Source organism: Ahaetulla prasina, chromosome 1 (genome assembly GCF_028640845.1).
Source record: "Ahaetulla prasina isolate Xishuangbanna chromosome 1, ASM2864084v1, whole genome shotgun sequence".
NCBI lineage: Eukaryota > Metazoa > Chordata > Lepidosauria > Squamata > Colubridae > Ahaetulla > Ahaetulla prasina.
In genome coordinates this window covers 124,912,804-124,927,097 of record NC_080539.1, presented here as the reverse complement: position 1 = coordinate 124,927,097, position 14,294 = coordinate 124,912,804, and the positions used below count along the sequence as shown (strand labels likewise).

At 37.0% G+C, this 14,294-nt stretch overlaps 1 protein-coding gene across 3 annotated transcripts in view; it reads right to left on the bottom strand.

Moving 5' to 3' along the window:
- MMS22L (MMS22 like, DNA repair protein) overlaps positions 1-14,294 on the bottom strand; it is a 90,542-nt gene that overhangs the window by 19,491 nt on the left and 56,757 nt on the right. For all 3 annotated transcript variants that reach the window (XM_058175007.1, XM_058175001.1, XM_058174993.1), the window contains 6 exons: positions 9,088-9,275; positions 7,332-7,482; positions 6,379-6,521; positions 4,437-4,579; positions 4,149-4,308; positions 1,692-1,861 (listed from right to left, as the gene is read on the bottom strand). In XM_058175007.1, the coding sequence (XP_058030990.1) occupies positions 1,692-1,861; positions 4,149-4,308; positions 4,437-4,579; positions 6,379-6,521; positions 7,332-7,482; positions 9,088-9,275 (955 nt within the window). The remainder of the gene's footprint in view (positions 1-1,691; positions 1,862-4,148; positions 4,309-4,436; positions 4,580-6,378; positions 6,522-7,331; positions 7,483-9,087; positions 9,276-14,294) is intronic.

Below are 14,294 nucleotides of genomic sequence, written 5' to 3'. Positions count from 1 at the left end.
TTGAGGTCTAACTCCAGGTGCTACTCTCTACAGTAGAGTGATAAAGATTAGTGTGCCTCTCTTTAGTCCATGGTGATATTCATTGGACCAGTGCATAATCTAACTATAGCAGCATTATCATGTGCCCATCTGTAACATTTGGTTGACAACATTTTCTTTAGTTAAAATAAGGTATACAATTTATTATACAATCATATAAAAGTTCCAAACAAATTTTAACGTATTATTTGGTCATTAATTATAAAACGCCTAGCTTAAATAAACAACGGGACTTAGATTTTGCGTATTGGACCAAAAATTCAATTATGTAATTTAGGAATAATTTAGGAATTTATGTCAGGAATAACTGACATAAACTGTGTTTGCATAATTCATAAAAGAATAAAACAAAATAAAGTCTTCTTTTGGGATACTAGTTGTTGAAGATCACTTATCTATGGTTAAAAACATTTTTTTTCTTATCTTGCTTCCATCCAATAATTTAATGTTTTAGTTTTAATATTTGGAATTAATATTTAAACTCCTCAAATTAAAAAATGAAAAGCAATGTCAGGAAACTTTTAGTGAAGGACCCCAATATTTTACAGCTTATTTAAAAAAAACCTGAATGCTTTGGAGTATTCATTTCTGATCCTTTTTCTTATTTTATATGAAATTTCTGCTTGTTTTAGCTAGAATAAAGAATATTCTGTTCATGACTTTTTGTTTGTTCTATGCATTTTTTCCCCTCCTATCTGCTTAAACAGATTTTGTTGAAAACGCTTTCTAAGATTAACAGGAACAGAAGTAAATCATGACTCCATAACCATATGGAGTTATTATTGGAGAATTCACAAAGGATTATATATTGAATTCACACTAGCAAAATGATCAAGTGAGAACTAGCATGTTATCAGCAGAAGGAAGCTCTATCACCGCCACTGCCACCAAGGAGTGTTGCTTTGCAGGGTGGCTAAAGGGCAGAGATGGGGGCGGGGAGTTGAAGCCCCTTAGCGGTTGTAAGTGGGCAGAATCTGCCAAGTTCTCAAATTTTGGTCATGTGACAGTGGGGGTTACAGCAATGGCTGTTAACTTCAGGAACTGGGTGTTACATAACGTATGTTCCGCGCCATTGTAACTTCCGACGGCCACTGAACAATTGGTGATTATGTGAGGAAAATCCATAATCAGTGAACGATAAATAAAGAATCATTTGCTTCACAAGTGCAGTTTTCATTTTTAAAAACATATAAGGGAGAAAAACGTGCCTAGGTCAGGTATTTGACCAAGTAGCGAATACTTTTGAGATAATTAAAATCAAGTCCTGAGCAACATGTAATCACTCCCATTCTTGAAGTACTCGGGAGTTTACCTATATATACATGTGCTCATTATTACTTCTATTACGCAAACACATGCATACCGTATATTTTTTTTAACCCACCTTTTATTATTTTTATAAGTAGTTCAAGGAGTCAAACAGACATAATACTCCTTCTTCTTCCTATTTTCTCCACAGCAACCCTGTGAGGTGGGCTTGGGCCGAGAGAGAGTGTGACTTGCCCAAGGTTACCTAAGGCAGGACCAGAACTCACAGACTCCTGATTTCTAGGTCAGCACCTTAATCACTACATCAAAGTGGTGCTTCTCTCTGTGTGTCTCTCTCTCTCTCTGTGTTTTCATATGAACATAGTATAGAGAGACCAGCGCACCTGAAGGAAAAACGGGAGATTCTCACGAATGGCAGCCAACATCACTGCAGGTAGTTCTTTATCCTGCTGAAGCACAGCATGGGGCAAAAGCAAGCAATCTATAATACGGAACAAGAGGGGCTGTGCTTTGGAAGTAGCCAATATGGCTGCCCAGAACTTCACAAGGCATCCTGTAGAAATAAAACCAAGAAAACCAAAAGTCGAAATTGCAAAAAGGGAGAGGAAGCATGAAGAAATATTTCTGCCGGATTTCATGTCTACTGGTAACTATAGCAACCAAATAGTCACATTTCCATATATCCCGCTTAATAATCCTGGGGATGGTGAACGTCCATTTATACAGTGAACTAAAAATGAGAGTTGTGAACTTTAGACTGAAACCAGATACGTCAGGGAATAGTATACTCAAAGAAATAATGCTAATGTATGCTACTTTTGTACATTGTATTTACTCTTTGGTATGATCATTTTTTAATACAAATTGCTTTTGCCTTTTGTTTTTCATCGAAAGCAGTAACATAGTTGGTTAATATATGAACAAATAAATTTAAAGCAAAGCAAATCTTATGAATGCACAAAACCTTCAGCAAAATATTTTGAATCCCCCTTCACTTCCCTAAATAGGAAATATCGCTGGGAAAAAGGATAGCCTTGCTTCAAATACATCAACAGAAATCTCACAGAATGACGGAGCCTGCATTAGAACAGAATGTGTGACCCACTTTCATTCCTCGGTAATTTTTTTAGGTCTGCACAGGAAAATGAATCAAAACTAGCACAATCGATTGACTTTGAATACCACAAGGAGATCAATAGATTGGCTATTCTGAGAATGACGGTGTCAACACAGCCTTAATAAGCTGAAATTCCTTCTAATGGAGATATGTTTTCTGGAATTTCTTATGCTGTCCTTCCAAATAACTATAACTGAAAGACTGACAGGTATAAGTTACAATATTTTTATTTAATATATTTTATGCTATTTCCTAAGCAAGAACCTTAAAGTAAAGCAGAGATTCAAAAAGAACATTAGTTATTAGAAGAAAGAACAAAAATTGAAACTAAGTTCTATAATATTTTCTCTTCCCCACTTTTTAAATGTATAATATTGACACAAAGTTGATCTGGGTGAAGAACTTTTAATAAAATATGTAATAGTACGCAGCTCTGAAGAACTGAGGGTAGCATTCCAAGGAAAGGAAGGAAGGAAGGAAGGAAGGAAGGAAGGAAGGAAGGAAGATTACAAGTACCTCAAGATAACAGTCTGCAAGAAAGAGCAGAACTACTTTCAGTAATTACAGGTAGTCCTCGACTTACAACAGTTCATTTAGTGACTGTTCAAAGTTACAACAACACTGAAAAATGTGACTTATGACTGCTTTTCAAAGTTAAAAGTTTTCCCACAATCATGCGGTCAAAATCCAGACACTTGGTAACTGACTCCTATTTATGACTGTTGCTGTGTCACGTGATTCCTTTTTGCGACCTTCTGACAAGCAAAGTCAATGAGGAAGCCAGATTCACTTAACAACAAGGTTACTAACTTATCAACTGCAGTGATACACTTAACAACTATGGCAAGGAAGATTGTAAAATGGGGCAAAGTTCACTTAACAAATGTCTCACTTAATAAGAAAAAAAATGGAGTTTAATTGTGGTCGTAAGTCGAGGACTACCTGTCTAAGGATTAAGGAAAAGTGTAAAAAAAGAAAAGAAGAGGACAGCCAGGAATAAGATTGATGGACTCAATCCCAGCAGCAATGAGTGCAACACTGGGGCTCTGAAGACTGGGGTCTGGGGACAGATCTTTCTAAGTGGTTGCAAAGGTTGATTCTCAACTTGTCTCAATGTGCTGCAGAAGGAGTTTCTGCCAACCGTAACAAATGCACATCCCAGCAAACTCTTAATGAACACAACCCCACTTGCACTATGTCTCCTGGCTGGTTTCATTGACAGACACTTGCAAGGGAACCAAAGGGCTCTTGTAGGTTAGAGGTTCTTCTGCTGGAGAAGTTGCCTGGAAGCATTATTTATTTATTTTATTTATTATTTAGATTTTTATACCGCCCTTCTCCCGAAGGACTCAGGGCGGTGTACAGCCAGATTAAAACAGTGCAATATACAAATTAAAACAACAGTTAAAATAACATATTATATAATTGGCCGAAAATTAAAACCGTCAAATTTGACCCCAAAAATAAAATACCCCAGTTAAAATTATTAAAATTCAAAAAATTTAAAAAGTTAAAAAGTTAAGCCAGTCCCGCTTGAATAAACAAGTACGTTTTCAATTCACGGCGAAAGGTCCGAAGGTCAGGTAGTTGACGCAAACCAGGGGGAAGTTCGTTCCAGAGGGTAGGTGCTCCTACAGAGAAGGCCCTTCCCCTGGGGGCCGCCTTGACACTAATGGCTTTGCTTTATATTGTTGATAAGGGGAGCACTGAGCATGAGAGTTACCTATTATCTTGTAGGTGAGATGGAGTCCTTCTGCAGGCCCTTTCTTTACTAAATAGGGTTTTACATATTTTAATATGTCACCAAGATATACCAATGCCTTTGTCACCATGGCTGATTTTTCAGGCAGTTGCTGAAGCTCACTGTAGTTTTTTCCAACAGCCTAAGGAAACATAGGAGAAAAAACTGAGAGCAATTTTTGATATTGGGACACATCTATTGTATTAAGATAGGATAGGGTATTTTCTAATTCTATTCCTCCAAAACTGCTATTTATAATAAACACCGTACCTCAATGAACCGGAAAACAGCCTCCTTAGGATCTTGTTTGTAGACTGACTCATCAAAGTGAGCCTTTGAGAAGATAGCTACTACTTCTGGCAGTTTGAATATCAATCTTGTAAGTTCAGTCACTTGTTCCATATAAGCCTTATCTATTTATCAACACAACACAAGAATTTGATGTGACTTAGCATTGGACTTTTCCCATCAAGTATACACCCTTAGACAGTTCCTCAGGTATGGTGAACTACAACTTCTACAAGGGGAAGATATGAATTGTACTCCAACACCAGTATTTGTTAGTTGGATTTATATATTGTGTTTCCTCAAGGAGAACAAAACAGTAAACTCAGCGCTTCCTTCTCCATTTTTCTGAACAACTACAAAAAACTGTATAAGGTAGGTTGAGTTGAGAGTATAATTGGCCAAGTCTTTTAGGGAGCTCCAATGGAAGAGGGTAAATTGGAATCTTATTATTCTAGATCAGGGGTGTCAAACTCAAGGCCCATGGGCTGGTTCCGGCCCATGGGTTGCTTAGATCTGGCCCTTGGGGTTGCCCTGGAAACAGTGAAGGACCGGCCCACAGTGCCTCTGCCAGTGAAAAGGGAGTGGTGAAACGTGCAGTGGCACGGGGAACCATGCAGGACCCCCCTGAGCTCCGTTTTCGCTTGGCAAAACAAACCACTAGCAAAAGTGGATCCCCCCCAGCCCCGCTTGAGCCACCACAGGTGCCCCGGCACGAGTGATGTTGAACTGGCCACGCCTACCATGGCTACCCCCCCGAGGTCAAACAGAACTCTGTTGCAGCCCTCAATGAAATTGAGTTTGACATCCCTGTTCTAGACTAATATCTTAATCACTATACCAAGTTCAGATTTGAAAGACTGTAAAAAAGCAGGTTTTTTTATATAAAAAAAGCATAGATATTTCTTGGAAATCGTAAGATGCTATGACTATTAGTAAGTATTTCCCCCCAACCCTTTGCTTTCAACCTCTCTCTTTCCATCGTCGTTATTTCCCCTTGCAAACATCTGTATACTTCAGTAAACATTAAAAAAAGAGAAACCTAAGCCATTTTTACATTTTATCCACTACTCAAGTCAACCAAGCGCATAAGGTTAACGCCAATTCAAGTGAGATCATCAAATATCAAAATCTAAAATACATGAAATGACCACTAATTCATCTGTCTTTTACTCCAGTTTCACAAGTGTCTTGCCCTTTGCTTGAAAATATAATAAAAAGAATCACTAGCGTTAGTATCTATAAATACAGACTTTCAATTGTCATACAGGAAGATGCCCTTTCAGATGAGTTAAAACGTTTTGAAATAATTGAACAGATTTAACCTATGATTTCCAATTAATTACTTTATTCATCAATGTTTGGGATTTTTTGTTTTTGTTTTCAAATGAACACACTTACTTTAAATTAAATTAAAAAATAAGCAACTAATCAATTATCCAAGCAGGCAAATATAAACTGGAAGAATAATAAGGCAAAAAAGTGATAGTAGTGATGGGAGTGGTAGATTAATATTGTGCATATACCGTATTTTTCGGAGTAAAAGACGCACCAGAGTATAAAACGCACCTTAGTTTTTGAGGAGGAAAATAGGAAAAAAAAAACCCTGCCTACCAGGTATTCATCTGGCTAGCATCCTTAGTCTGGTCAGCTTCAGCACATTAGTTTTGGTTTTGAGCTTTGGGGATAAAAAACAGCTTCTAAAGCACAGCTGATCTTCGGAGAGAGAAGCAATGAGAAAAGCAGGCTAAGCAGGAAAGATTGCTTCACTCATTAGCACCTCCTTAGGGCGGAAAAAAACCTTCGAAAACCCCAATGATCAGCCTCTTTTAGGGGGGAAAAAGTGCGTCTTATACTCTGAAAAATATGGTAGTTGAAAAGACTAAGTTTCTATTGCTGCTGATCACATATAAACCAATGCACATACTGGTAGCTTGCTCGGCATCTGTCCTGATCAAAGTCTCGGGAGGCTGATTGATAAACATTTGTAAAATGCATCGAAACCATGACTGAACAAACAAGGATTGGTAAGATGAATGACTCATGCCAGTAAGAGCTTCAGCCAGTGCACTGTATAGAAAAGAAAGCCAATAAAGAAAAACAAATTAGGTAAGTTGAAAAGTCATTCCTTCTCCTTGATTTATATTATTTTTTAAAAAATCTGTAAATGATTCCAAGAACTCCTGCCTCTAAGAAATGCCCCATATGCACTGTGGCACAGAATACCATGACTTCTCCCAAAACTGGGCAAAACAAACCCCTAATCTAGTTTGCACAATGCAAACTGTAGCAAAATCTAAGAATTCCCAGTTTTCTAATAGTGCTTCAGTGTACAGCCAGCAGAACGGCTAAAAAGTTCCATGCAGCTTGTATAGGCCAGGGAGTTAGGAAAATCAATGTAAATATAATACAACATCAATGTTTTCAGGAACATTAATATAATGTATTGGAGTTGATTCTCCTGAACTATTAAGAGAGAAGAAAAATGATAATCTCTGTTTGGAAATGCAATTTAGTGTCCTTACTCTCCACCACACATCCATTCCCTTTCTTCTTCATTATTCTTTCGACACCCCTCTTTTTTTCTGACATACCTCTTTCCCCACCATGCATCCATTTCCTAGCAGATTGAAAAGAATTAAGTCAGACTTGACAAAAGCATGACAAAATGGCTTTTGAAACTGGATTATTTAGTGTATTGGAAGGATAATATTGGCATTGCTGTTTATATAACTGAAAAAAATCTAGAAAATAGATTTTCAACCCAGCTTTCACAAAAATCTACAGTAAAAAAACCCCTACATGTTACTGTAACAGCAGAAGTAAACCAAAGTTATGCCAACACCTGCTTTTATTTAACCAAGCTGTTGTATGGCTTACCTGTTTTGTATCAGGTGAGTTAGATACCTTGATACCAGCTGAGGGCAAACCATATCATCCCATCCAAACAACTGCATCATAGATATAATTGGCTGAGGCTGGAGATCTGAGGTACATGTGCTGGGTAAATCCAAAGCTAACAAAGTCAAACCTGTTTTTAAAAAACCAAGTGGCTATGTGTTAGAAAAGCAGAGAGGTAGAACAAACTTCCATGCGTTGTACACCACTGATTTTTTTTTAATACTAAGATTCCTTCCCCTTTCCCAGTGAATATAAATAATTTGAAATCTTGAGAAGAGCTTCAAGACATATGCTTCAGCTTTTCTTGCTTGCTGTTTGCATCTTAAAATCTGTTTCCACCAGCTGCTTTCTATTTCCAAGAAATTATACTGTTAAAAATGAAAGGAACTGGAAACAGGAATCATAAAGTGACACAGATTATGCTATATATTGTCAAACCAGTTTCATCAATTGGCCTTACTCACTAGCATCCATCAACCCACTCTATTAATAATCCAGGTTTATTTTTATCTTTGCAGACATTTGGGTAGAGAGGAAAATGATATTGGCACTAATTCCTCAATCAAAATGAGTTAAAACTTAACTGTGCTTTGTCATTTATTCATGTATTAAGAAACTTATGCTTTAATTGTTCTTTAGCATTTTAACACAAACATTGCTATATTATCAATGTTAGTGATGATCAATTATAGTCTCTTTTTTCTTTTTTACTTTTTTAAGCAACCATGCACGGAAAACTAGAATTGACTAAAAGAAGGTACTAGAGCCACTGCTTGTTGTATCCATATCCCATTACATGCCAAGGAAATTGCATTTTAGTCTACCGTTATTATATCTTAACTATTGCAAAGCTGCTGAAATTCAAAGTCTTTTTCCATTAACGATTAGGATTTTAAGAATGCATATGTTCAGTTCTTAATTCATATTGAGGAAAATACATTTAAATTCAAATCTATCTTTTATAAATAATACTGAAATGGATTCAGTGAGGTATTATAACTAAATGCAAGCCTTCTTGCACTGAGTTGAAATATACAGAGTTAGTAGACAGGAATATCATGGAAGAAATAGTACTATATTAAAATAAAAAGGAACCGGATCGGGTGGGCACAGCTCCAGTGAAGTCAAGGATCACCACTTTTATAGTTTTGTTGCAAGATGTTGTTCCATCTGCTAGAATTTTTAGCGGCATTCTTACATTATAAGACTCCAGAATATAGGATGTTGTTGTTGTTGTTGTTATTATTGTTATTATTATTATTAAAAGTCACACAATCTATTTGAAATCTTACCTGATATATTTACAGAACAGTGAAGATTATCATAATCCTAGAGAAACCCGAGGGAAGGGAATTTGTAGCAGCAAGAGACTCTGAACAAACTCATTTAAGCACGGAGAATATGCATGGTATTGAATATGGTGACATATCAACCGTTAACGTTGCTTAAGATCACAAGTACACATTTCAAATAGAATGAACATCTAACAAAATAAAAGTGCCACTCGATTTATATATCCGAGGGACCCTATGAATAAAGTGAGCCCACTACTATGAGGAAAATATGAGTACCTCTCTCTCTTTTCCCATCAAGGTGTATGGATGCATCAAAAGGCTGCCTACAGGAATCTTACAATGTGCAGGTAAATTCTACTATGTCCAGTAATAAGTTATTTAAAAACAGGAAGAATGCATTACGGACACAAGAAAGAGGAGGTCAAGTTGGGAGTACAAACCTGCAGCTGTATCTGCAATCTGAGGAGGGGGAGTCTTCACCATCCTCTGGCCCTTCAAGTAGGGAAAGAAATTTCTCCAGAGAGCTTTGGCAACAGCAAGGTGGTGCTCTTTCGCCACTGATGAAGGCTGTGCATTGGGGCCTGGACTGCCTAACCGAAGTCCCTGGTTTAACTGCTCATGTGCTGTTCTAAGAAGAAATAAAGGTGATGTGACTATAAAGTCTATTGCCCTGGGAGGAAGAGTAATTGAATTTTTTTTTTTTAAAGATGCATGAGGATGGTTATTGTGCAACACACAAACTTAAGGATTTAGAAATCACCTTTCGTAATTCAAAACTTGATGCAAGGACATTTATGCATACAAGCAATTTGATGGATAAATGATGGCATATTAAGCACCGTAAAGTTAATGTTAATTATTTATGTCATCCATTAATTATGCACCTCTTAATATGTCAGGCCCAAATGGGAAACAGGCAGTTCTAAAATGAATGTATTTATCAAATGACAAGTAAGTATGCTTACACTCCAATGCCAAATCTTTCATGATTTGTTAATTTTCTATGCACGATATACAGAAACTGGGTCAGGCACAGAAATCTATGAATATTTTCCCCCCTCAAAAGCATTTATCACTGAAGGTTTTTTTTCTTTTGCAGCCTCAGTAGAGATAAATGAAAAAACAAACAAACAAAGATTAACCCTTTTCAAGTACGTGGCAGCAACTGCTCATAGCAAACTAAGGACTAAAGTTACTGTTATATCTGAAGTCAGTCCTTTACAGAGACAATGTGGCATGAATTCAATAACACATTCAATTTTCTTTGATTCTGCTAGTACAATTCCTAGTACTTAATCTAATTTGGAAGTTGTGACTTTCTAAAGGCTCAATAGAGATTTGTCTGCAGGGAATCAGTTGGAGGAGGGGCAGGAAGCATTAATAAATTTGTCTGGCAGACTAGAAAGCGAGGCATTGCTGCTCTTGGACGATCAACTAAATAACATGCTTATTAAAAACAATCCGTAGAAATGCACTATCGTTCCTGCTCCTATTTATCTCATGGTCAGCTAAATTGAGATTGTAGATTAAGGTACTAGCAGCATTATTACATTTGCTTTATTAAATTCTACAAACAGCAGTGTAAAATCAAAGACAAGGTATGAGTCAGTGGCAAACTACAAGGAAAGGCAGTTGTCTTTAAACTCCTTTTGGTAGTAGCTGACAACCAGATTGAAAGCAGAAAAGGACTTGCATATTTGTGAATTTTATCCTAACTTTTCAAGAACGGTGTTTCTTTCCACTGTTATTATGCTGACTTTATTTTGTATGGGACCGACAACTGTTGTGATAATTTGCTTGGTGTTATGTTCATTATCTAGCAGTGTTTAGGTCTATACAGTCCATAATAAACTGGGGAAGCACCCAGGCAAAAAGCCTGTGGAAACTCCTTTCTAACTTTATTTTCCTCCCTCACTTTGGATTGTTCAATGTATATATTTTTTGCCTTATCCATCTGTGGCAACTGCATTAATCTGCCTGAAACAGAAGACTTTGTAATAAAATTATAAATTGCAGCCGCAAGGAAGAAAAACGTGATGAAAATCACAACGAAAAAAACACAGAAACAGATGCTGCATTGCATGTTTGCATCAGTCAAAGAAACAAGACTTATGGTTGACATTTAACATTACGGACTCCTCCTTGATAAAGAAACCATCTGAAATATATAAGGGAACAATAAATAGAGACACACAATATAATATCTGTTTTCTGGGTTATTTTTCTCTCACTTTGGGGCCTATATACAGTAGCTGTTTAAGTACTTCAAATTGAAAATCAACCCTAAATCTAATGATGGATTAAAAAAACCTATGTTTAACTGAATTTGGGGGGTGGGTGGGTATAATCTATTTAGCTCCTAGCAAATATATAAAAAAACTCAGAATGTACCTATTGACTAAATTTTATACTTTTTAGAATTGTGTAACATGGATGTCATGGATGTAGAGATAGATAGATAGATAGATAGATAGATAGATAGATAGATAGATAGATAGATAGATAGATGATAGATATTGTTACTTTTTGTTAAAAATATGGCGTATTATTTCCCTATGGGAAAATTTGCAAAGAATTAAGCACTAGGTAGCTGCATACGTATAAATATTTGCATAAGCATTTCTTTTTTTTGCATAACAGAGTCATACAAAATGCTTTTTTGAATTATTGGCCCATTTTCAGGAGTGGTTTTTCAAGGGAATCAGAAGCTGCAAAAACTTTTTCAAAAGTTTGCAAAATCAGACAGGTATTACTTTAATGGAAGAGGCCCAAGGCTATTAGTTTGAATGAGAAGTCAAAAGAAGACATTTTTTTTATTTTTTTTTATTTATTTCAATTTTTATACCGCCCTTCTCCCGAAGGACTCAGGGCGGTGTACAGCCTAGTAAAAATACAATGTATAAACATTAAAAAGAAATTAAAAAGAAATATTATAACATGGCCAAGATTTTTAAAACCATTTAAAATCATAAGACATAAATACCCCAATAAAATATCAATCCAGTCCCGCTTGAATAAATAAGTGCGTTTTCAGCTCACGGCGGAAGGTCCGAAGATCAGGCACTTGACGTAAACCAGGGGGAAGTTCATTCCAGAGCGTAGGAGCTCCAACAGAGAAGGCCCTTCCCCTGGGGGCCGCCAGCCGGCATTGCTTGGCGGACGGCACCCTGAGAAGGCCCTTTCTGTGTGAGCGTACGGGTCGGTGGGAGGCAAAAGGTAACAGCAGGCGGTCCCGTAAGTACCCGGGTCCTAAGCCATGGAGCGCTTTAAAGGTGGTAACCAAAATCTTGAAGCGCACCCGAAAGACCACAGGAAGCCAGTGCAAGCTGCGCAGGATTGGTGTTACATGGGAGCAACGAGTCGCTCCCACTATTACCCGCGCAGCTGCATTCTGAACACATGGGTGAACTATCTCTGTACTATTTTAAATACTACTGTAGTATCTGTAGTATTATCAGGAATCAAATTGAAAGCAAAGGGCATTTTACCTTTTAGTGAGAACCTCAAGGGATGTGCCTATTAAAACAACCAAACATACATACATGTCAGTGCATGCATCAAACTTACATGTAACCCTTTGGATCTTATTCACAGACAAATGGTTACTTTTGTTGTCATCTGCGTGTTTTTCACAACGAAAAGGATGAAACTTATAATTGCTACTCACATATATAGGTATTATGCTCTTCAGCTAACCAATAGAGATCAGGAAATTAAAGAAGCATTATTGTGGCATGTCTTTGCCAACTAATTGATATAGCCTCTTGCAAATTCTTGGCATAAGAAAACTTAAAATACCATGTAAAAAAATCTTATCAGCTTGTCACAACAGATTCACCATGCAGTTAAGAGGGTACATATTCAGTAAAGATGTATGAAAGAGACATTACAGGTTTAAGCAGTATATAATTTACTCTGGAAATATACTTTAAAATGGCATATTTGTGGAATCTAAAATGTTAGACTAATTTAGATTTTTAAAAGTATATAAACATGAATGAATTTCCACATCATCATTGCTCTAAAACTTGTCAACTTGTCTATCACTTAAGACACTTCTGGGTTTAACACTCCAACACTTCCCAGCAATCCAAATTAACTACAGAAAATAATCTCAATTGTAAGAAATGTAACTGCACCGGCAGAATTTTGTCTTTTAAATCACATAAACAGGAGGAAGTTTTTGCCATCAATATGACTGGGACTTATTAGTTTTCTTTTTGCTGCAATCTAGATATTTTAAGATGATGCAACTTATTTTATAAAATAAACAGATTTTACACATTTAAACAGAAGCCACTCAGAGGTGAATAGTGAAGTCACACTAGCTAGCACTAATGATGTTATCTGGTCAGATAATGAAATATTTGCATGCAAACAACCAAACTCAGAAAGTGCCAAGAACTCCACAGATTTTATAAATGGAGGTCCTGTGAGTTACAATATAGCTAAAGGCTTAATCTGTGGGAAAACCGTGGCAATATTTTCAAAAATAGATATATTATTTGGAAATCATAAAACTCAATTTCTAAAAACAACCATCTTAAATTCAAAACAGCTTTCTAGAATTGGATCCTCAATTTATGAACATATGAAGAATAAATGTTCTGTGTAATAAGAAACTACATAGGGTATGTTCATTTACAAATGCCAAAGTGTTAGTTTTAATATATAAGAAATAATTTGCGTGATCTTTATGCAAATTATTCATCAAATCATAGATAGTTATTATAGAGTCAGCAGTGACCTACAACTGAATTATGATTTTAAACACAGCAAAAGCTCATTTTAAACACAGCAAAAACTCAAGTATTGGTGACTTTGTGATGGTTATGGAAAGTGTTGAATATTTTAAAATTGGGATTATTTTTAAATTCGATTTGATCCAGTTTTGAACCATGGAGTAGCTGTAACTATGATCATACAAATGAAAAGTCTATTTGCCTGGAGGTGGAAGTGTGTGGGAAGGCAAAGGAAATATATTGTTTCTGGATTGGCTTCCATATGCTCTGTATGCTTGAGTATGTATTATGCATGTTTGCGATGAAGACACGGGTTTTTATGTGTGTGGTCTCCTATCCCTAATGTCTTCTGTTTTTTACTTTCTTCACTCACCTATCATTATGCATATCTTCTTACATTCGTAATTTTTCTTCCTTTTTTGCCTCTACTTGTCATATACAAAACTAAAAATCTAATGTTCCTGTTGTGACTCCGGCCCCCGAGCCTGTTCTCATGGAGGAGGAGGACTTGGAGAGTGAGGGAGAGGAGCCGACAAGGCCTCCCTCTCCAGGTCCCTCCTTCCTGGCAACGCCTCAAGTGCCGGCGGAAGGCCAGGAAGAAGGCGTGTCTGAGCCTCCACAGATAGAGGACGAGGAGGATCAATCCTGGATAGACCCTAGGCACTGTCGGCAAGAGGCGTGCGCAGCAGAGGAAGAGGTGTGGCAGGCCCAAAGAGTGCTGAGTCAGTGAGCCATACCCCACAGGGGATAAAAGTGGGTGGGGTTGCCATCTGGCCCTTGTGACGGACAAAAGCTACTAAGGGTGAACTGCATTGTGTAAGCTTCAGACAGTTTTTGGATTTAAGGCTTGGATTTTCGTGAGTAACTCTTAACTATTCTGTAGACTCCTGGTTGCTCCGGTGACG